The sequence below is a fragment of the Ranitomeya variabilis genome, chromosome 1 (assembly GCF_051348905.1).
Source record: "Ranitomeya variabilis isolate aRanVar5 chromosome 1, aRanVar5.hap1, whole genome shotgun sequence".
Lineage (NCBI taxonomy): Eukaryota > Metazoa > Chordata > Amphibia > Anura > Dendrobatidae > Ranitomeya > Ranitomeya variabilis.
In genome coordinates this window covers 906887691-906910732 of record NC_135232.1, presented here as the reverse complement: position 1 = coordinate 906910732, position 23042 = coordinate 906887691, and the positions used below count along the sequence as shown (strand labels likewise).

Sequence of the window (23042 nt, the reverse complement as noted above, 5' to 3'; positions counted from 1 at the left end):
TAAATATCAGAAAGAAAAATAAATATTCCAACTTTGTATGTCTATTTTTTTGATGTTCTCGAATATAAATACTGGAATTAATTAATGCTTAAAAATAATAACTTGGTATTGTATTTTCTCTATAGATTAAGTGACATCTAGTGGAAAAGTATTGACTTACTGGAACTCCAGATAATCCTCTTGGTCCATCTTTACCAGTGTCACCTGGAGGACCCCTAGGACCTGGTGGTCCAGGAGGTCCTGGTGGGCCTGGTGGCCCTGCCTGTCCTTGATCACCCTTAATAAAAAGTAAATAGTTAGAATATCTAAAAAACAAGATGTATTAGTGATTTCAACATATGTGCATTGCACATGTTCCCTACTGTTCTCTGAATGCCTTAGGAATGAAGAATGATCAAGTAAATACTATAAAATAAATTATAAGAGAACATGATTTTTTCTTGCAGTGTGATCATAATCTGCTTTTATTTTTCCCACTAAGATCTATTGCTTAATATTGCATAGTTTATTCATGGCAAGCAGAGAATTCAGACAGGGGGGATTCCAAGTCAATCTTTAACCATAATAACTCTTTTCAATGTACAGGCTAAAGTTGTAATATACTAAACATATGTATTTTCTGCTTGGAAACAGATCACAAAGCATCATATGATCAATGCAGATTTGTCAGTTTAGTATGTGTTGCTTAGGGTTTAACTAATGGAGGAATCTCTGAGCACCTGCAATCCCGCCTATACTTGCATGAGGCATCATAAGGCATGCACTGCGCAAGAATGCAATAGGATAGGCAGAGTATGGCAAAAGTAACAGAAGGCAAAGATTCAACTGCATCGTCTTCCACAAAACAGATTTCCATGTTTCTAATGAAAAGATTCAATGAAAAATGTATTTTTTAATCAATACTAAATATATTATATTAATCTATCTAATTATATCGAAGTAACACATCACATATCAACATTCAAATTTTTTATGCAGAATGAAAATACGGTATATAATATTACCTTTGAAAAAAAAAGCCCAAAAAATTGTGATATGTAAATTTAGAGACAAATCTCTTAATTAAAATGAAATCTCCTAAAACCGTTTTGCACTACCTTAATCAGCCGGCGTTTAATGAGCTGCTGATCAGCAGAGAGAAAGCCGTGATTGATCTTAGGAAACACCATCTGATCAGTGAAGTGAAGTCAAAAGTTGTAGTTCAGAGATGAGAAAGTTGAAGGACAGACATCAGAAGGCCCGTAGAAAGAAATAGAGACATAAGCATTAGAAATATAATGTACAGCAGAGTACACACTGGTAGCTTGTATGCGAGGGCATCTGTGCTTTGTACAACAGCATCATTCAAATTGTTTTTTATTTTATTATTATGTATCCTTAATTGGAATGTATCAGATATGTATACGGTAAATATTTGGTTGGCTGCTTTGGTCGGCACAGATTCCCACAAGTACCAGTAGTACTGTCCATGCAGTCAGAGGCTCCAGGCAGCATTAAGTGACACCACAGGTCTGAATTCGGAATTTATTTGGATCAACTTAGTAACTTAAAATGAATGATTATAAAAAGGAATCACTTTTGTGGCTTTTTTCTTTGCTAGATGGATTAGTGTGTTCACTGTTTATGCTGCTGGACTCTTGACTGGTCATAGGCACATCATCCACAAACCTTGACGGTGAGGATCTGATTACTATGTAGAGCGGCCATTGTGGGGTAGCCTGGCAAACCCTGGAGACACAACATAACATAGCACCAAACAGAACACCACAAATACACCACAAGGACAATATACAGTGGATTATGAACAAAAGAACAATTGTTACAACTGTGTGGTTAATGGTAAATGAAAGACGTACATGTGGTAACAATGCTACTCTCCTGCGTGACATTTGTCCAACGGTATTTACTCAAATATGATCTGGTTCAGGGATATAAAGGACATCATTTTACCCAGTAGGGATTGGTGAAGCTATTTAAACACCATTATTCATTTGTTTTCATCATTTATAAATTTGAGATAAGAACCAATACCCCTCTCTCATTTTACAATGGAAAATTTATGATGTACATTTGTCTAATGTTTATTTTTCAGCAAAAAAAAGTGTTTGCATAATGTCGTTTAGGCGCGATTGTATAGGCATTTTTTAAACAAGGACCATTCTTGCCTATGAAACAATTAGCTCATAGGTCTGGATACCCGGCGTTCCAGTATAAGAACTGTCTTTGTATGACCTGCTGAAGAACGAGTAATTGGCTGTTCAAAAATTTTGGACAATAAACAGTTCCTTAAGGAAAACAGAAAAAAAATTGGAGTCCGGCTCCACAGGACTGGATTTTCCTTTTCTTTTTCAAGATAAAATATAGTGCATACAAAAGAAAACATTTACATGGTCGACATGACCCAGTCGACGTGCTTCGACAGTACTAGGCAGTCTTACTCATGAGTAGGGTTGAGCGAAACGGATCGGACAAATTCAAAAATTTCCGACTTTCGGCAAAGTGGGGTTTCATGAAACCCGACCCGATCCTAGTGTGGGATCGGCCATGCGGTCGGCAATCTTTGCGCCAAAGTCGCGTTTCGTATGACGCTTTCAGCGCCTTTTCTCAGCCAATGAAGGAGGACGCAGAGTGTGGGCAGCGTGATGACATAGGTCTCGGTCCCCACCATCTTAGAGAAGGGCATGACAGTGATTGGCTTGCTTTCTGCGGCGTCACAGGGGGTATAAAGGGGTGTGCACGCCGACCGCCATCTTACGTCTGCCGATCTTAGCATAGGGAGAGATTGCTGCAGCTTCGTCAGAAGAAGGGATATAGTTAGGGAAGGAAGATTAACCCCCAAACCGCTTGTGCTGTAGCGATTTCCACTGTCCAACACCACCTTTGTTTTGCAGGGACAGTGGAGGCTATATTTTTGTGCATCAGCTCTGTAGCTTATTAGGCTGCCTTATAAGGCTCCCTGATAGCTGCATTGCTGTTTGCACGCTGCTGTGCAAACCAACTGCTTTTTTAAAAGCAAAAATCCTGTTGCTCCTTTCTGCAGTTATCTTGTTTATTTGTCCACACTTTTGTGTGCAGCAGTCCTTTTTGTTGCTGCCATACTTGCCTGAGATCATTGTAGGGAGATTGAAATTGTACTACAGTCCTTGGATTTTTTCTGATATCTTCCAGCCACTTTCTGCCACTTAGGGTACCGTCACACATTCAAATTTTCATCGCTGCGACGGCACGATTCGTGACGTCGCAGCGTCGTATAATCATCGCTCCAGCGTCGTAGACTGCGGTCACACGTTGCAATCACGGCGCTGGAGCGATGCCGAAGTCCCCGGGTAACCAGGGTAAACATCGGGTAACTAAGCGCAGGGCCGCGCTTAGTAACCCGATGTTTACCCTTGTTACAAGCGTAAACGTAAAAAAACAAACCGTACATGCTCACCCGTCGGTGTCCTTCAGGTCCCTTGCCGTCTGCTTCCTGCTCTGAGTGCAGCCGTACAGTGAGAGCAGATCGCAGCACCGCTGTGATCTGCTCTCACTTTCCGGCCGGCACTCAGAGCAGGAAGCAGACGGCAAGGGACCTGAAGGACACCGACGGGTGAGTATGTACGGTTTGTTTTTTTACGTTTACGCTTGTAACCAGGGTAAACATCGGGTTACTAAGCGCGGCCCTGCGCTTAGTTACCCGATGTTTACCCTGGTTACAAGCGAAGACATCGCTGGATCGCTGTCACACACAACGATCCAGCGATGTCAGCGGGTGATCAAGCGACGAAAGAAAGTTCCAAACGATCTGCTACGACGTACGATTCTCAGCAGGGTGTCTGATCGCAGTAGCGTGTCAGACACAGCGATATCGTAACGATATCGCTTGACTTTTGGATATGGGATGGACCCCACTCCTTCTTAAAACCACCATAACTACTGTAAACCTAGGTACTAAAATAAATACACAAAACACATTATTTTGGTTGTCAAAATGGCCACAGCTTTTATTCAAATCACAGGATTAAATAATCACAGTAGGAGTCAGGTGGAGTGCTAGTACATTGGGATTCACAAGTACTGCGAAATCCCCATCTGTCTGACATACAGCACCAGGACAGACAGCCATAAAGGGGCGGCACGCACTGGCTTGCCATTCAAGCAGAGCCAGTAAACTTTCAGGGCACCAATGACCCTATTATCCTCACTCCTGTGCTTAACCACTGTGCCCGCCCCTGATTGATGTTACCATTACAACGTCCTTGAGGCTGGCCACCAAAGCCGAGCCTGCTCACCACCATGAGGTTTTACATCCTCTATTAGTTAAAATGAGTCCACCTTAACTTGTCTGCAACTTCCACCTGACTCCTAAACCACAAAGCCGTGACGGGTTAAATATTCCAAGTCTCATTTGACACCTTTTTTTTTTTTTTTTTATAAATAATTAAATCATTTTTGTAAACTTAAAAACTAGAAGTCCCTGCAAAAGCATTAATGGGACTAAACTTGGCAAACCCCCGACTCACAAAGAGTCATCCTACAGCGCTCAGGAGAGGAAAAACCCCCTGTGGAGGAAACCTCCAGGGAACCATGGCTGAAGGATTGCCCTTCCCTTGGGCTTAGAAGGTTACCACAAATAATAACTCTTTATAGCCAATATACAATTGAACATGGTACAAGATATACAATGACAAATTCAAAAATACAATGAAAAATGTATCATTATACAAGCAATAATTAAAAAGTTTAAGGACAAAGATTATAAACAGGGCGGGAGGGCGGGTAATGTTTCCTCCTGTCCATCCTGTGAGAGAGAGAGGGAGAGCCAGAGTTGCCTCCCCTATATAAGCCCCACCCTCCTCACAGTAATACACCAGGCACAAACATCTAAACTTCCTCTTAAAGCAACAACACTCTTGTTTAAAATCTACACCGCAATACAAACAAAAGCTGCAGGAGTTCTCGGTCCACCCATCCCCAAGTCATGTCCACCTCCATCTAGTCTCCGGTGGTTTCTTGACTTTTGGATATGGGATGGACCCCACTCCTTCTTAAAACCACCATAACTACTGTAAACCTAGGTACTAAAATAAATACACAAAACACATTATTTTGGTTGTCAAAATGGCCACAGCTTTTATTCAAATCACAGGATTAAATAATCACAGTAGGAGTCAGGTGGAGTGCTAGTACATTGGGATTCACAAGTACTGCGATATCCCCATCTGTCTGACATACAGCACCAGGACAGACAGCCATAAAGGGGCGGCACGCACTGGCTTGCCATTCAAGCAGAGCCAGTAAACTTTCAGGGCACCAATGACCCTATTATCCTCACTCCTGTGCTTAACCACTGTGCCCGCCCCTGATTGATGTTACCATTACAACGTCCTTGAGGCTGGCCACCAAAGCCGAGCCTGCTCACCACCATGAGGTTTTACATCCTCTATTAGTTAAAATGAGTCCACCTTAACTTGTCTGCAACTTCCACCTGACTCCTAAACCGCCACCAGCGAGGCCATTTGACACCTTGAATGGACTCGACCCCCATCACCCATGCCTAATAAAGTCATCAACGAGTTCTGCATGCTATGGAAAGACTGTGCATATAAGTAACAAAATTCCAGGACTACAGATTAGTTTTAACAATGCAACACTACCAAATTATGATCAATAATATGGTAACTACAGCAAAATAACAGCCGCTAAACATGCTGCAATGTGGATCCTATAACGGGTAATGCAGAAACTAAACCATAATAAAGGGGTAGCCACAGTCTGACTACCTGTATAATGACATCTGTCATGCCTCAAAAACTATTATACCGCATGTATTGTAGCCAGCTCTAATAACTCACTAATTCACAGATTTTAGTTCTAGAAACCACCATTACATACAGTTGCTGGGCTGTCTAGTAACCAATTCTTAAACCCACTTACTATTACTACCCAAAAAGTGATGAGTGTATATAAAGAGAAAGATATTATAAACAAGGAGAAATTAAAAGCCATACACAATATAATATCAACATTATAACCGATCATTAAATAATTTGAACAATTTCTGTAATATTTGGACATAGTAAATGAAATAAGCCTATAGCAGAAAATTCTACAAAGGCATTATTAATAACCTTGCCACGCCATTGTTAATTGCTTTACAGGCATTTGATAACAAATACCATTAACCCTCTCCAACTGGGACAAAGGCATTGGGAATAGGCACATCGCCCTTCGTGTTAATGCGCTTGATTTCTTCACCCTTAGCCGCTCCCACTGGCTCAAGGGCATCGAGATGCAATTTATTACTTTTCCCTTAGTCACTCCCACTGACTCCAGGGCACCATATTAGGTACATTGCTCTTCAGTTTAATTCCCCAGATTACTGCATTGTCCAGAGGACAACCTTGAAAGAAACAAGAGTTGGTCAATATAAACAGTCAAAATCTGTGCCTCAGCATTCTCAAGTCACATGAAAAAAGAGAGCGTCCTTGAAGCTAACGATTGTATTGAAATGCATGCCTTTTTTTTTTTTTTAAGCTATTGTTCCTAGCTCATAGGACCCAATTTAATTTGTAGGCATGTAGAATATGATTGCCATGTCCACAGGGACTTTACCCTAACTGGGTCTTGTAGGATATAAATGCTTCTGGAGACCAGGGGGCCATACTGTGATGGTCACTCCTCCACACCAGGGGGCCATACCAAAGATGGCTACCCCTCCATACCAGGGGGTCATACTATGATGTACACCCCTCCATCCAGGGGTCATACCCGAGATGTTTACTCCTCCACACAAAGGGTCATACTATGATGAATACCCCCCTAAACAGAGGGTCCATACCTGAGATGGTTACCCCTACTGACCAAATCATAATTAGCTTCAAGGACCCACTAAAAAAGAAACAAATAAGTGCTTTTTTTTTTTTTTTTTCTTTAATACCTTTATTAAAAACAAACATACAATAACCCAGCAAAGCATAAATAACCTTAGCTCGCTGGGAGGAGTCCTTGAAGCTCATAAGATCTGGCGATTACCAAACATAAAGTGAACATAAAATGTACCAACAATTACTCCCAGCTGTTACCCCACCAGCTCGGGAGCACCATAACCACAGGGTTCCAATGTTCACTTGCACTTCCTGAGGATCCGACAAACCCTTGCCGAAACTCCCCTCCACATTTCACCAGATCCAGAACCATATTTAATACCAAACGGAAGAATCCATATCCCAATGGATCCCCCAGACCAATTTGCAACCAACTTCAAGGACCCCCCCAACTGCCCGGCTCCAGGTAATCCACTCAGTCTGTGCTATCCACCATCTTAGGTAATATAAAATTAAGCACTCGGTGGGTATACACCATTCCTGCAAATATATGAAGGGGAAAATATAAGAATTAAAACAGCATACAATAAAACATCAAAGCATAAAGAACATTAACATGCTGGGAGGAGTCCTTGAAGCTCATAAGATCTGGTGATTACCAAACAAAAAGTGAACATAAAATGTACCAATTACTCCCAGCCGTTACCCCACCAGCTCGGGAGCACCACAACCACAGGGTTCCAATGTTCACTTGAACTTCCTGAGGATTCAACAAACCCTTGCTGAAAATCCCCTCCACCATTCACCAGATCAAGAACCAAATTAAATTCCAAAAAGAGGAATCCATATCCCAATGGATCCCCCAGACCAATTTATAACCAACTTCAAGGACCCCCCCAACTGCACAAGATGTGGGAGAAGTGAAGATGAAAACACCATGTAAGTTTACAACCAAGGTATATTACAGGTTGATACTGGAAAATGTCCCATCATAAGGTCAGATAAATTCGATGATGGGCAATGCTGTGTTATATGCTGTAACAATAAAGAAGCCGCCTGCTCCTCTACAGCAGTTACAGACAGGCTCTCTAACCACCAGCTGCACATATATCGTAAGAAAATATAATATGTAGGTCTAGTATAAGCTGCATGCAGCCATAAGTGTACGTGCAGAAAACTGCAAGGCCTGTGTCCCCAGTCAGTAACACAACCTACATACAATAGACAGGGATGAAAACTGGGCCCATGATGTGTTCTCCAGAGCAAGGTGCAGCATCACACTAGGAGTGCCCACTCACTGCCCGCCATGTGCTGAGTTATTAATGCCCACTCACTGCCCGCCATGTGCGGAGTTATTAGTGCCCCACTCACCACCACGCCATGTGCTGAATTACTCCCTGAATATTTATTGACACCTGATAATATATATATAGTAAGGCTCCAGGTAATGCACTCAGGCTTGTGCTATCCACCATCTTAGATATATAGAAAAAGGGGGGTGGATATATCAGGCAGGACAGCATGCAACATAATAGGACTAAAGGCTGCCATATCTCCAGAAATAAAGCACGGATTTGGAAGTCATACACAAATTATATGTGCAGCAAGGAAAGTAACCTGGAGACCCAGGATCTAACATGCACTCAAAGTCTGTATACATGATAAGCATGCTGCACAGAGATGGAGCCATTACTCATATATCACATATATATAGTGAGAGTAACCTGTCACACTGGATCTGTACACCCAGCATCATCAGACTGTACTGCACAGAGATGGAGCCATTACTCATATATCACATATATATAGTGAGAGTAACCTGTCACACTGGATCTGCACACCCAGCACCATCAGACTGTACTGTACAGAGATAAGGTCACATACAGGTCACCACACTCCATAAATGGGAAGGGGGGGAATCAGAACACAGCAGCATGCAATGCACAGACATGAAGTGCAGCCTCTTACCCTCATATATATACGGTGTATACATACACCATCCCGTTACTGCTCCCTCTCACCAGTGACTAGTCCCTGTAACTGCCCAGTTCCGCGCTAGCAATAGCAGACACTGTATGTGTCAATCTTCTGACCCATCATACAGATGCTCAAAACTCATGAAGACTCTGTATAATACAGCAGAAATGTGACACAACAGCCATGTCTGTAAGGAGGTCACACAGGAGCTGTCTCTGCAGTGTGAGGCAACTTGTAACAGACCCATGAAGGAACATGGCAGCTACATGAATCTCTGAGGTAATATTGCTCCCAAATAAGATGTAAGAGCTGAGACTACACTAATACATGATGAATGTGGAGTAGTATATCAGCCATGTCTGCAGGGAGGTACACATGAGGGAACATGGCGGCTACATGAATTTCTGAGGTAAAATTGATCCCATATATGATGTAGGAGAAGATACTACACTAATACATGATGTGTGAGGTGAATGTACTCCTATCAGCTATAATGTGAGGTGATAACCCCAGTATTATACTCCCTGAAACTGCAGACATGTTTCCTCCTGTCCATCCTGTGAGAGAGAGAGGGAGAGCCAGAGTTGCCTCCCCTATATAAGCCCCACCCTCCTCACAGTAATACACCAGGCACAAACATCTAAACTTCCTCTTAAAGCAACAACACTCTTGTTTAAAATCTACACCGCAATACAAACAAAAGCTGCAGGAGTTCTCGGTCCACCCATCCCCAAGTCATGTCCACCTCCATCTAGTCTCCGGTGGTTTCTAGAACGTCACGAATCGTAACGTCGTAGCGATGGAAATTTCAATGTGTGACGGTACCCTTACATTGTGTTGTGTTACACACTGGGCCTGAGTTGTGGTGCTGTCTCCCCTCCAAAAAAGTGAGATTCAAATTCTCACAAAGTAGATATACCTCAGTCCTCTTAGTTTGTGGTGTATCAGCCAGCTACTTGCTGCCACTTACATTGCGTTGCAAAATACACTGGGCCTGAGTTGTGGTTCAGTCTCCCCCCCAAAAAAAGTGAGATTCAAATTCTCACAAAGTGGATATACCTCAGTCCTCTTAGTTTCTCGTGTATCAGCCAGCCACTTGCTGCCACTCACATTGCATTGTAAAATACACTGGGCCTGAGTTTTGGTTCAGTCTCCCCCCCCAAAAAAAGTGAGATTCAAATTCTCACAAAGTAGATATACCTCAGTCCTATTAGTTTGTCGTGTATCAGCCAGCCTCTTGCTGCCATTCACATTGCGTTGTAAAATACACTGGGCCTGAGTTTGGATTCAGTTTCCCCCCCCAAAAAAAAGTGAGATTCAAATTCTCACAAAGTGGATATACCTCAGTCCTCTTAGTTTCTCGTGTATAAGCCAGCCACTTGCTGCCACTCACATTGCATTGTAAAATACACTGGGCCTGAGTTGTGGTTCAGTCTCCCCCCCCAAAAAAAAGTGAGATTCAAATTCTCACAAAGTGGATATACCTCAGTCCTCTTAGTTTGTCGTGTATCAGCCAGCCTCTTGCTGCCACTCACATTGCGTTGTAAAATACACTGGGCCTGAGTTTGGGTTCAGTTCCCCCCCAAAAAAGTGAGATTTAAATTCTCACAAAGTGGATATACCTCAGTCCTCTCAGTTTCTTGTGTATCAGCCAGCCACTTGCTGCCACTCACATTGCGTTGTAAAATACACTGGGCCTGAGTTTGGGTTCAGTTCCCCCCCCAAAAAAGTGAGATTTAAATTCTCACAAAGTGGATATACCTCAGTCCTCTCAGTTTCTTGTGTATCAGCCAGCCACTTGCTGCCACTCACATTGCGTTGTAAAATACACTGGGCCTGAGTTTGGGTTCAGTCTCCCCCCCAAAAAAGTGAGATTCAAATTCTCACAAAGTGGATATACCTCAGTCTTCTTAGTTTCTCGTGTATCAGCCAGCCACTTGCTGCCATTCACATTGCGTTGTAAAATCAAACTATGCCTCAAACCCAAATAGATGGATAATTAGTTCCTGTCCAGATTGTAAAAAAGTGCAAATGTGCATATGCCCCAGTAAGGAGTTAAGGTGCATAATATGTGTGCCCTAGATGAAGAGACTAATTCTGAAGCAATTCCTAACAGTATAAATCATGCAGGTAAAAAAGTTATTGGTAATCCATGGGTACTATACCTTAAGGTGGTGCTGACACCCAGACGTGCGTTTCGCGTATAGCTTTTTCGAGGGGAGGAGTGTAAGTATATGACCACAAACCGCCAAATAAAATCAGAGAACACATAATTGATTAAGTTTTGGAAGACTGCAGGAGCATTGGTCAAACCAAAGGGCATAACAAGATTTTCAAACAACCCTTCAGAGGTAAGAAACACAGTCTTCCACTCATCCCCCTCCCATACCCAGATCAGGTTATAAGCCTCCCGTAAGTCCAACTTAGAAAACCATTTAGCCCCGGACAATTGGCTACACAAATTGGGAATGCGTGGAAGGGGATATGTGTTTCTAATGGTGATTTTATTAGGTTCCCAAAAGTCAAGGCATGGGCGGAGACCACCATCTTTTTTTTAACAAAAAAGAAACCGGCAGCAACAGGAGACACAGAAGAGCGGATATGTCCCTTGCGGAGACTATCAGATATATATTCCTTCATGGCGACCCGCTCAGGACCACAAAGGTTGAACAATCAAGCCTTAGGCAATTTAGCCCCGGGAACCAAGTCAATGGCACGATCAAAAGGGCGGTGCGGTGGCAACCCCTGGGCCTGACTTTCAAAGAACACATCCTCAAAGTCCTTCAGGTACTCTGGAATACCCTCCAGACCGACGGATGACAGATGCAGAAATCAGACATTTATTTTCACAATTCAGACCCCATTTAACAGTTTCTCGAGCCTCCCAATAAATGACTGGGCTATGACATTGCAACCAAGGGAACCCCAAAATCAACCCGGCAGGGAGGTTGTCAAGAACAAAACAGATCATATGCTCTAGATGAACAGAGCCCACCTTAAGTATGAAATATTTAGTAACAAAATGGATCCCATCCTCGGTGAAAGGATTAAAGTCAATGGCCACCACTTTCATGGGTTTTTCCAACCTGACTGTCCCTATCTTACAGTGGGTCACAAATTTTGAGTCAGTCAAGTTAATGAAGACCCACAATCCACAAAAGCAGAAGAGGAAAAAAAAACAATTGTTCACACCAACTTCCACTTTTAGCAATAATTTGAAAACTGAGGAAAAAAGGACCTGAGGGTCGGGGTAACCAGACCTAGGCATTTTCCGAGACCTTGGAATCTGGCGGGCAGGAGGGACAATCCTTCCTCCAATGGCCCGGACCTCCACAATAGAAACAGAGTTTGTTCTCCCTTCCACGTCTCTTTTCTCTTTCTTTTGAATAGACAGCCCCCACTTCCATGAGCTCAACCGGTGAATAAGGTTCAGGTTTAAATGGCAATAATGGAGCCTCACGTTGCAGCACTCCTCTTTCACGCAGTCTATGGTCCATACAGATGGCCTGTGTCATAGTGTCCTCCAGAGAGTCTGGCGGAGGATGTAGAGCCAACACATCCTTTAAATGCTCAGACAGACCCCTTCGGAAAAGCCCTCTGAGCGCAGAGCTGCTCCAAGAAACTTCTGATGCCCACCGCATCCACATAGTCTCTCAGGAGAGGTGGGAAATAGGGAGAAAGCCCAAGCCTGCGGCCCCTCTCGTATCAGAGATATCACTATTCCCACCCTTTGACTCTCATCACCTGAGAACGGAGGGCGCAGGGAAAACAATATTTTACAACTCTCTCTAAATACTCAGAATTTTTTTATCCCCAGCGAAAGTATCTGGAAGTTTGACAGAGGGTTCAGGAGAAGACAGAGAGACATCTGACACCGCAGCACCCACATTGCCCGATGGGGAAGAGGCACCCCAAATAGAGTTAACAGTATCAGCTAACTCCCTTTACACCTGCTGGTGGGAAGTAATCAAAGCTCTTTGCTCCACAGACAGGTTCTGCATCATTTTAGTCAGATTATCCACCTAATCTGACAGAGAACAGAGCGGGTCCATGGCAAACAGTGAATCCCAAAGCCCCCGAAAAAATGTCTGGTTGGTGATAATGTAGTGATACGGGGACAGTGTCAATGGGGTTAAGCATGGGGGTGCTAACGGGAGACGTGCGCCAGTAAAAGGGTGTGCAGAGACCAAGGAGCGCACAGCATACAGGACCTGAGCTTAGCCGGTCATGTGATCTCAGGGGCAGAGCTAGCCAGTCATGTGATCATAGGGGACGGAGCTACCATGCGCAAGGATGGGAGCTGGCCGAGAACACAGAATACAAAGGACAAAACCGATAACGTAGTCAGAAAGCAAAGCCGAGGGTCAGAAGCCAGACGGGAATGAGATAACCAGGGATGAGACAGACGAGTAAACAGAGGCAAGCCAAGGGGTCAGAATACCAGGAGGGAAGAATCAGTACCGAGCAGAAAGACAGAGACAATAGTCAAGGGACAAACCAGGTCATACACAGCAAAACTCACACACGCAGAGGAACAACGATTACAGAGAGTAACCTGCGTCTGCGACCTCAAACTGAGTAGACAGAAGTATCACTAACACTGGACCCAGGAACTCCCAGCATTAAAGAGCCCCCCCAGAACCAAAGAGAGGTGGACAGACTTAACTGTGACCTGACCAGGACGGAGCCAGAACCATGCTGAGTCATGACAATAGGTCAGTGCAGCATTTAAGAACACGGCTACCCCTCACCCTGACATGCCCCCAGAAGAACATGACGGTGAAACGCCGTTCAGGGTGAGGGGACGCTGAGGTGGTAACTCCAACCTGGGATATTTTTGGCATAAGGTAAAATGTAAAATTGCACATGGCACCTTATTATCATATACATACTGTATATCTTTTTCTATTGTCCGGGTGATCTCACTCTCCCGAGAGACAGTTGTTTGATGAACCTATGGGGCTACATATTTATCTACATCTATTTTACTTGTCTGCATACCGCAACATAGATTTTTATAAGATTTTTATAAGATTTTTATATACTTTTATTTATTTATACAACCCCTGGCAAAAATTATGGAATCACCGGTCTTGGAGGATGTTCATTCAGTTGTTTAATTTTGTAGAAAAAAAACAGATCGCAGATATGGCACAAAACTAAAGTCATTTCAAACGGCAACTTTCTGGCTTTAACAAACACTAAAAGAAATCTAAAACAAATGTGGTAGTCAGTAATGGTTACTTTTTTTAACCAAGCATAGGGGAAAAATTATGGAATCACTCAATTCTGAGGAAAAAATTATGGAATCACCCTGTAAATTTTCATATCCAAAAATAACACTTGCATAAAATTAGATCTGCTCATTAGTCTGCATCTAAAAAGGAGTGATCACACCTTGGAGCGCTGTTGCACCAAGTGGACTGACATGAATCATGGCCTCAACATGAGAGGTGTCAATTGAAACAAAGGAGTGGATTATCAAACTCTTAAAAGAGAGTAAATGATCACGCAATGTTGCAAAAGATGTTGGTTGTTCACAGTCCGCTGTGTCTAAAATCTGGACCAAATACAAACAACATGGGAAGGTTGTTAAAGGCAAACATACTGGTAGACCAAGGAAGACATCAAAGCGTCAAGACTGGAAACTTAAAGCAATATGTCTCCAAAACAGGAAATGCACAACAAAACAAATGAGGAACGAATGGGTAGAAACTGGAGTCAACGTCTGTGACCGAACTGTAAGAAACCGCCTAAAGGAAATGGGATTTACATACAGAAAAGCTAAATGAAAGCCATCATTAACACCTAAACAGAAAAAAACAAGGTTATAATGGGCTAAGGAAAAGCACTCGTGGACTGTAGATGACTGGATGAAAGTCATATTCAGTGATGAATTGCGAATCTGCATTGGGCAAGGTGATGACGCTGGAACTTTTGTTTGGTGCCGCTCCAATGAGATTTATAATGACTGCCTGAAGAGAACATGCAAATTTCCACAGTCATTGATGATATGGTGCTGCATGTCAGGTAAAGGCACTGGGGAGATAGCTGTCATTACATCTTCAATAAATGCACAAGTTTATGTTGATATTTTGGACACTTTTCTTATCCCATCAATTGAAAGGATGTTTGGGATGATTAAATCATTTTTCAAGATGATAATGCATCCTGCCATAGAGGAAAAACTGTGAAAACATTCCTTGAAAAAAGACACATAAGGTCAATGTCATGGCCTGCAAATAGTCCAGATCTCAATCCAATTGAAAATCTTTGGTGGAAGTCGAAGAAAATGGTCCATGACAAGGCTCTAACCTGCAAAGCTGATCTGGCAACAGCAATCAGAGAAAGTTGGAGCCAGATTGATGAAGAGTACTGTTTGACACTCAATAAGTCCATGCCTCACAGACTGCAAGCTATTATAAAAGCCAGAGGTGGTGCAACAAAATACTAGTGATGCTTTGGACTGTTTATTTTTCTTGCTTGTTTTTCATGATTCCATAATTTTTCCGCAGAATTAAGTGATTCCATAATTTTTTCCCTATGCTTGGTTAAAAAAAGTAACCATTACTGACTACCACATTATTTGTTCTTGATTTCTTTTAGTGTTTCTTAAAGCCAGAAACTTGCCATTTGAAAGGACTATAGTTTTGTGCCATGTCTGTGATCTGCTTTTGTTCTAAAAAATTATACAACTGAATGAACATCCTCCAAGGCCAGTGATTCCATAATTTTTGCCTGGGGTTGTATACTCTTACAAACTTGTTCAGATCAATATATAAGACCCATTATTTAAACCCCCTCTCTAGGATTCTCTATCTCTCACATCTTTTTGTGGATTATTTTGAAGCCTTCCTTTGATTGCCCATAGGCTAGTAAATTATATCTATACATAGTATCTATTTTTGTTCATATTCCGCTTATGTCATTAATACTTAACTACATAAAACTGGGTGCACTATAAAGAAATGTATAAACATGTGAAGTCATAGTACTGTTCAAATACTCTGTTTATACCAATATTCTTTTCTTTACTTACTATTTTTCACCTATCGGCAATCCCTATATGACATTTCTGCTTTTTTTTGTTACTGTTTTTAATCATTTGTGATTTAATTAAAAAAAAAAAAAAATACTATGGATCTCTCAACTTGATCCTTTGCAGTTTTGTTTCAAGCTCATAGTGTTAGTTTTTTTTATTGTCGTCATGGAGAATGGGGTTTTGGGTTTCCAGAAGTTTTTGGCTGACTGATCAATTGTGACTTCTGAAAAGTTTGCACACAGTTTGCAACATATATCAATATATGGAACTTTTCTCACTAAAAAGTTGCAAAAATGATAAAGACAAACAAAAACAGCAGTGATTTTATCCAAAATTCATAAACCTTGAGAGCCAATTTGGAGCAAAAAAATGAATGAACATCACAAGCCAAAAAAAAGTTACATAACAAAATGCATATGATGAAATCAGGCTGTTTTTGAACCAGTAAAGTTTATTGATTACACAAATATACATATAACATAAATAAAACACTGCTCCTAGACAGTATATGTCATAAGGGACATGATGTTACTATTACTACAAAGGAGTTCACATGCACATTAGCTTACATTTCATGTATTGTGTGAAGGATATTGGAGATATAATTTCATGTCAATCATTTCACTCCTATTTGGATGGGATTATAAAACCCCATTCCATTGTGCAAGGAGATAGATAGAACCTAGCTCAGCAGGTGGTCAAGCCTCAAAAGGCAGTGAGTGATAGATATCACACCTTGAGAAAGCTAAGCTCAGGACAAAAGGCTTGTTTGCAATATGGAGTTCATGCAGTGTAACTGCTTTGTTCAGCCAGCTAGGATTTCATAAGGATAATATTGACTTATCATAAGTCCTAGTGACACACCGATTACATTTTTGAGATCTCTGGAACAGGTGGAATGCCTTCCAGGGTCTTGATCCGTTTTATCAGCCCAGGGTGGGGAGATATGTAGAATGGCTAGTAGGAGCCAGATAGCAAAGCTCTGTTTGGTCTCAATGTGTAGCATGGGTCCGATCATATCCGATGGAGCCAAAACTGCCTCCCTAGGGCTATACATTAAGGAGTTTGGAGGTTTTAGCTGCTAAATGCAAGAGCAGGTGATTTAGGTCCAGACCAGGGGGCAGGAGGGGAGTGACCTAAGTTGTTAAATACTTGTATAAAGTATGGCTTATTGCTTTTCTCTGGGAGGTTACGACAACATATTGTGAGGGGAGAAGTTAAGGAACAGAGGGCACAACCAGCACCTCAGGTGGCAATACCTCCCCTGCAAGCCAGGCCTTTCATCAGACTGATAAATGTCTCTTATATTTAGCATACTTTCTCCTACCACTATTTGTATTAGTATATCTGACCATGGTATATGTATAACCATTGTGTATATAGTGTTTTGTCTTGTGTGTTCTTAAGGCGATTAAACATATAATTTAACCTCGGGCTGCTCTTTTAACTAGATTCACGAATCCACACATCCTTGATCTCAACAAAAAACTTCCATGTTACCAAGGCTGGTTTCTGGCCTGATATAATTTTGTTAACGGACCGAGCTTATATCTAGTGAGGAACTGGTGGCAGTCCTACTGGGCTGGCATTGCTCTATTTCACTGGTGCAAGTGAAAGGGGCCTCTCAGGGTTGTGAGTGAGTGTGGCACCACATCAGCAGCTGCATGGGCCACCGTCCTTCACTCTCTGTGCCTCCGTGGACCCATGTGGAGAGGGAGTGTCTCGGTAAAAGTGTGCAAAGCTGACCTTATGTGTCCCCAGGGGATGCGGAATGTCACGTTGGTGCAAGTGAGGAGACCGTACAGCATGATCCTTCTGACTGAAAAGTGACAGGCGAGGTGGTGGGGTGTGGGTTCTTCACATGTGGTGGCAGCATTAGGATTCTGTGTGATCTCTCCGATGCCATTCTTCACATATTGAATATATCCAGTACCAGTGTCTGCGGCTCATCATGGGTCAAACAGAAGGTATCTTATAGATAACTACAATACCTGGTAGTAAAATTGTGACCAGGTCACAGTTATGAGTCAGATTCAGTGTCCCTCTATTCCAAAGCATGTTTTGTCCTGCTTTCTCAGGTTGCAACAATCAATGACGCGCACGTCACCCCCGTCAACCAAGACGCTTCAACATCATAGCATAACGTAGCATAGCAAAAGTAATATTATTGTACATCTAACTGAATAGAGACCAAATTTGGCTTTGTATGTTAGATTGAGGCAGTTAGGTATTTTATTGGTTGTTTGTTCTTGTGTTTATTGTTTGCACCAGCACTTTGTTTGCACTATATGTTTGCACTTTTTTAAAAGGTAATATAGTAAAAGTTATGTTTTAATCATTCTATATCTCTCAAAAACCTGCTGATACTTGCATTGAATTATTTTGGTTTTTGTAACGAAAATTTTTTTGAGCCAGGCTGTTGTAGTACAAATAGAGATACCATGCCCAATATTCCCTATTGTTGTGAATTCCGTTCTCGGGCTCCCTCCTGTGGTCATGAGTGGTACTGTGTGAGTTTGTTCTTGGGCTCCCTCTGGTGGCCTTTGGCGATATGGCTGGTCTTGGCTGGGCTCAGCTGTTTCATCTCCTGCTAGGCTGGGCCTATTTAACTCACCTGGACCTTTACTTGTTGCCTGCTGTCGGTGTATTCAGTCCTGATCCTGTGCTCTCCTGAATATTCCTTGTGACCAGTCTCCTGCTATGAGAAGCTAAGTTTGCTTGTCCAGTTTCTCATTATTTCCTTGAAAACGTTTCTCATTATATTATGAGTTCAGCCCAGCTTGCTTTTATGTGATTTTTTTGCTTGCTAGTTAGTTCTGGGGTGCAGAGTGCGCCCCTCACATCGTGAGTCGGTGTGGGGGTTCTTGTATTCTCTGCGTGGTTTACTTTTGATACTTTTTGTACTGACCGCACAGACACCTATCTATTTTCTGCCTATCTAGTATTAGCGGGCCTCATTTGCTAAATCTGTTTCATCTCTACGTTTGTGTTTTCCCCTTGACTCACCATTATTATTTGAGGGGGGCTATCTAAAACTTTGGGGATCTTTCTCTGAGGCAAGTGAGGTCTTTGCTTTCTCTCTAGGGGAAGTCAGTTTCTCAGGCTGTGACGAGACGTCTAGGTTTTCAGGTAACGCTCCACGGCTACCTTTAGTGTGTGTGGATAGGATCAGGATTGCGGTCAGTATAGCTTCCACATCCCCAGAATTTGTCCTATATACTCAGGGTATATTTGTCTGGTCAGTTTGAGATCCTACCACCAGGATCATAACACCCTATACTGTGTAGGAGCAGGTCTATTTTTGTTTTCCCTCAATGCTTTCAATGTTCATATATTTTATACAGTATGTATATTTACTGTATGTAATCAATAAACTTTACTGTTTTTAAGCTTCTGTAATGTCTACTTCATTTGCTTTTGGCTATAGACATATACATTGACCTAGGCACTGAAGTAAATCACATATTTTGAAGTGCAATCCATTATATTGTAGTATACTATTATTTAGAAGGGCATATCTAGGATGATATGATTTTTGATCCAGATAACACATTGATTGCATCTGGATTGGAGGTGAGAAAATTTAGGCCATTCTTTCTCTATTCAAAAGGATGGATCCTGTACTGGATCATTTTATTTTCATTTGTGTCATCCCAAATTGGATCCAAAATGGAAATAACTATTGGACACGGGAACACAGCCTAAGATGAAATGGATTTTGGATATGATTTGCTTCTTAGAGACTTATATCCCCTTTGTGCACCGCAATGCTCGCAAAGAACAATTGGCTACAAGAGTTGCCACCTGCTGCTTCCTTTACACTTCCTTAGGTTACCGCCAGCTGCTGCTGTTACACATTGCTGTACACCGGATTCAGACCGACACAGGGTGGCAGCCCATTCTCCAGATTCTGGCTCTAAATCACAGCAATTTTGCTGCTGCTCATTTTATTCTTCAGTTTTGAATGTACATTGGCATAAAGAGATTTACCAGCTTGTAATACAACTCTCGGCTTAAAAACTCCCCATATTCTCAGCTCTTAGACATTAAACTTCAGCAATCGAGGTACATTTTTTCCTTATTATTTAGCAAGAAGCTGTTTTTATAATCATTGTATCCTTTCAGCTCCTTAACTATGCAATGCACAAGGCGAAAGGTCATCCTGAAGAAAGTTGGCAAGTCAACTTCATTCATAAACGAGATGTATGGAGACTGTGCACAACATCAGTCTGTCAAGACGCGAAAACTCTTCTACTCTGGATGACACTGGGTAATTCTACTGGTTACAGCAGATTCAATGTGAATTACATGCTATTTATTGTTAATTACAGAATGTGACCCCTGCTCTTACAATAGTTACACATGAGATCAGGACGTGTCTGTTTTAGGCAAGCTGCAGACTACTTGAGATTTATTGTAACTCTTATGAGCCTGGAATCATACAAGATGTGTAATTATAATTAGATTATGACATTTAATTATCGAAAGTACAACAGAGTGTAACAGGGAGTTGAACAAAGACCCTTTGATGTGTAATACACCAATTCTTTGGTCCGTTGTTTAACAGGTGATTAATGACAGCGTTATTATTTGTGGTGGAGTAAATCAGAAAAGTGAGACATGAGTTATATATTGTGGAAGTATCAGATCAGTGATACAGAAAATTGTATTGTGAAATCTTGTTCCAAATATCAAGTCTGTGAACATATCACACACATTGAATAATATGTCATATCCATTCAACAGGTGGACAGGATCTAATAGGGATTATATGAGAAAACATAGACATAACATGGAAAACTAAAGGTGTCTGATCAAATTTACAACGGGATACAGTCTGCTCATCTTTATTAAAGTCATTTTGGTTTGTCAGTCATATTAATGAATAGTGAAGCCCACTACTATTTCATAAATGAGTCTATGGCTGTTCATATAATTTAGAATAAAGAGATGATCAATGGAGAAAGAAAAAACATGTTAGTGAAAATTTTGGTTGGAAATAGATATGGTGAATAGTTGTTCATAGAGTACAGAAAACCCGAATCATCATTTGCATTTTTTTGAAAGGAATCTGTCAGCAAGATTTTGCTATGTTATCTGATTAGGGATGAGCGAGTAGTCAAATATTCGGAATTGCTATACTCGGAATGAGTAGGTCCTAAAATTCGGGTCAATGGGAATGCGAGTAATTTTATGCTGGACCCTACAAAGCAGTCTGGGGGCCTGAGGAAAAGGCTGAAATGCGTGCATGATTGTTTAACCCTAGAACGCATACCCATAGAAATCTACACATTCACGCACCTGGGGCCTTTTAGGCCTGTTTACAATTATCATGGAATAACTCAAATAAAAATACTTTTCAAAGTTTATTGCAAAGTAAGGATGCATTCCCACTAGCGCAGGGGTCCGCCAGGATGGGATTCCGTAATCGATCTGACCTCCTGGTGACCCCAGCTAAGGCTGGCGGACGCATACCTGGCGCCTCGCAGGCCTGCCAGGTTACTTGTTTTCTATTTTCTGTAAAATTACTTTAGTTAGAATTTTGAAACTCTAGGTATTCCTCAGGTATATAGTTGTTAGTAATTTCCAGTTGTTCATATATTTTTATGTTATAGGCATTTTGGTATAACAACCTTTTTTTGGGACTACCCCATATTCACGCACCTGGGGCCTTTTAGGCCTGTGTGCAAATAACACGGAATAACTCAAATAAAAATACATTTCAAAATGTATTTTACAACTGCAAGGTAAGGATGCATTCCAACTAGCGCTGGAGTCCGCCAGGAGGGGATCCGTAATGGATCTGACCTCCTGGTGACCCCAGGTAAGGCTGGCGGAATCCCGCCATTCCGGCAGCCTTAGCTGGAGTTACCAGGAGGTCAGATCCATTATGGATCCCCTTCTGGCGAACCCCAGCGCTACTGGGAACACAGCCTAAGATGTGTATATTTCAAAACATAATTATGTGCATAAAACAACAAAAAAGTAAGTAAACGGGCACGCCAAATATAGGCATTCTATATGCAATTTTTTTATGAAAACATTTTTTGGTTGTAGCAAACTTGGTGCAGGAATATTTATTTGTAACTTTACATATTCCCCCGACAATTCTCGCATATTATTTTTTCGGCTGAATGTTCCTTACATGCATTTTGTCCGCAAGTAGAACAGAAACACTCCGATTTTCTTTCCTTCTTTGCTGGACAAATATAGCAGCGCTTTCTTTTTTTTTCTCTTTGCTCTGGATGTTCCAGAAAGCGTATTCCACATCGGATCATTGCCTCCGTAATTTGCCTTGATAAGCATATCATGCTGCTTCTCTCCATCATAGTAGGCATCAAAAGTTCATAAGACACCATTGTTGCTTGATTGCAGAAACCGAATACACTCTCGTAGATTGTTCGCTGTGCATTGTGCTTCATGATTGGAGGAATTTCGCGGCGCTTTGGCCTCATAGTACCAACAAGTGTAAGTTGCTTTTGAAGAAAAAAGTTGGCCATAACAAAATTGGTAAAGTAATTATCCATTGTAATATTTTTTTTCTTTTTTTTTTTCTTATTTTTCGTATTTTTATTATTTTTATGTTGTCATGCAGAATCCACACTCTTCCCAGCAATAGCAGAGTCATAAAAGTTCTTCCCCAGCAACAATACAGACAAAAAGACTGAGTATCACATGTAAACCTAGTACAGGCCTAAAAGGCCCCAGGTGCGTGAATATGGGGTAGTCCCAAAAAAAGGTTGTTATACCGAAATGTCTGTAACATAAAAATATATGAATAACTGGAAATTACTAACAACTATATACCTGAGGATTAGCTAGATTTTCAAAATTCTAACTAAAGTACTTTTACAGAAAATAGAAAACAAGTAACCTGGCAGGCCTGCGAGGCCCTAGGTATGCCTTCTAGGGTTAAAAGCAGGTGGTAAAAAGCTGTGTGTTGGTTAATGCAGGAAGAAGCCACCCATCATCATCACAAGAGCTTCACAATTATAAAGATTGGACTACTGTCCTTGTTGTTCCACTGCCACTGCACAATGTGCACGCATAGTGTCTCCAAAAAAATAGCCCTAGGGGCTGTATCATGGTTGACGCAAGAAGGAGGCCTCAAGGGCCAGACAATTATGAAGCTTGGACTACTAGCACGTTAGTTCCAGTGCCCAATGTGCAGGCATAGACATAGTGTTTCCAAAAATTAGCCCAAGGGGCTGTATCAT

General features: G+C 41.6%; 1 protein-coding gene across 3 annotated transcripts in view; it reads right to left on the bottom strand.

Moving 5' to 3' along the window:
• Nucleotides 1-23042, bottom strand: part of COL25A1 (collagen type XXV alpha 1 chain) — a 643948-nt gene that overhangs the window by 210573 nt on the left and 410333 nt on the right. For all 3 annotated transcript variants that reach the window (XM_077278990.1, XM_077278988.1, XM_077278989.1), the window contains 2 exons: nt 1098-1169; nt 161-277 (listed from right to left, as the gene is read on the bottom strand). In XM_077278990.1, the coding sequence (XP_077135105.1) occupies nt 161-277; nt 1098-1169 (189 nt within the window). The remainder of the gene's footprint in view (nt 1-160; nt 278-1097; nt 1170-23042) is intronic.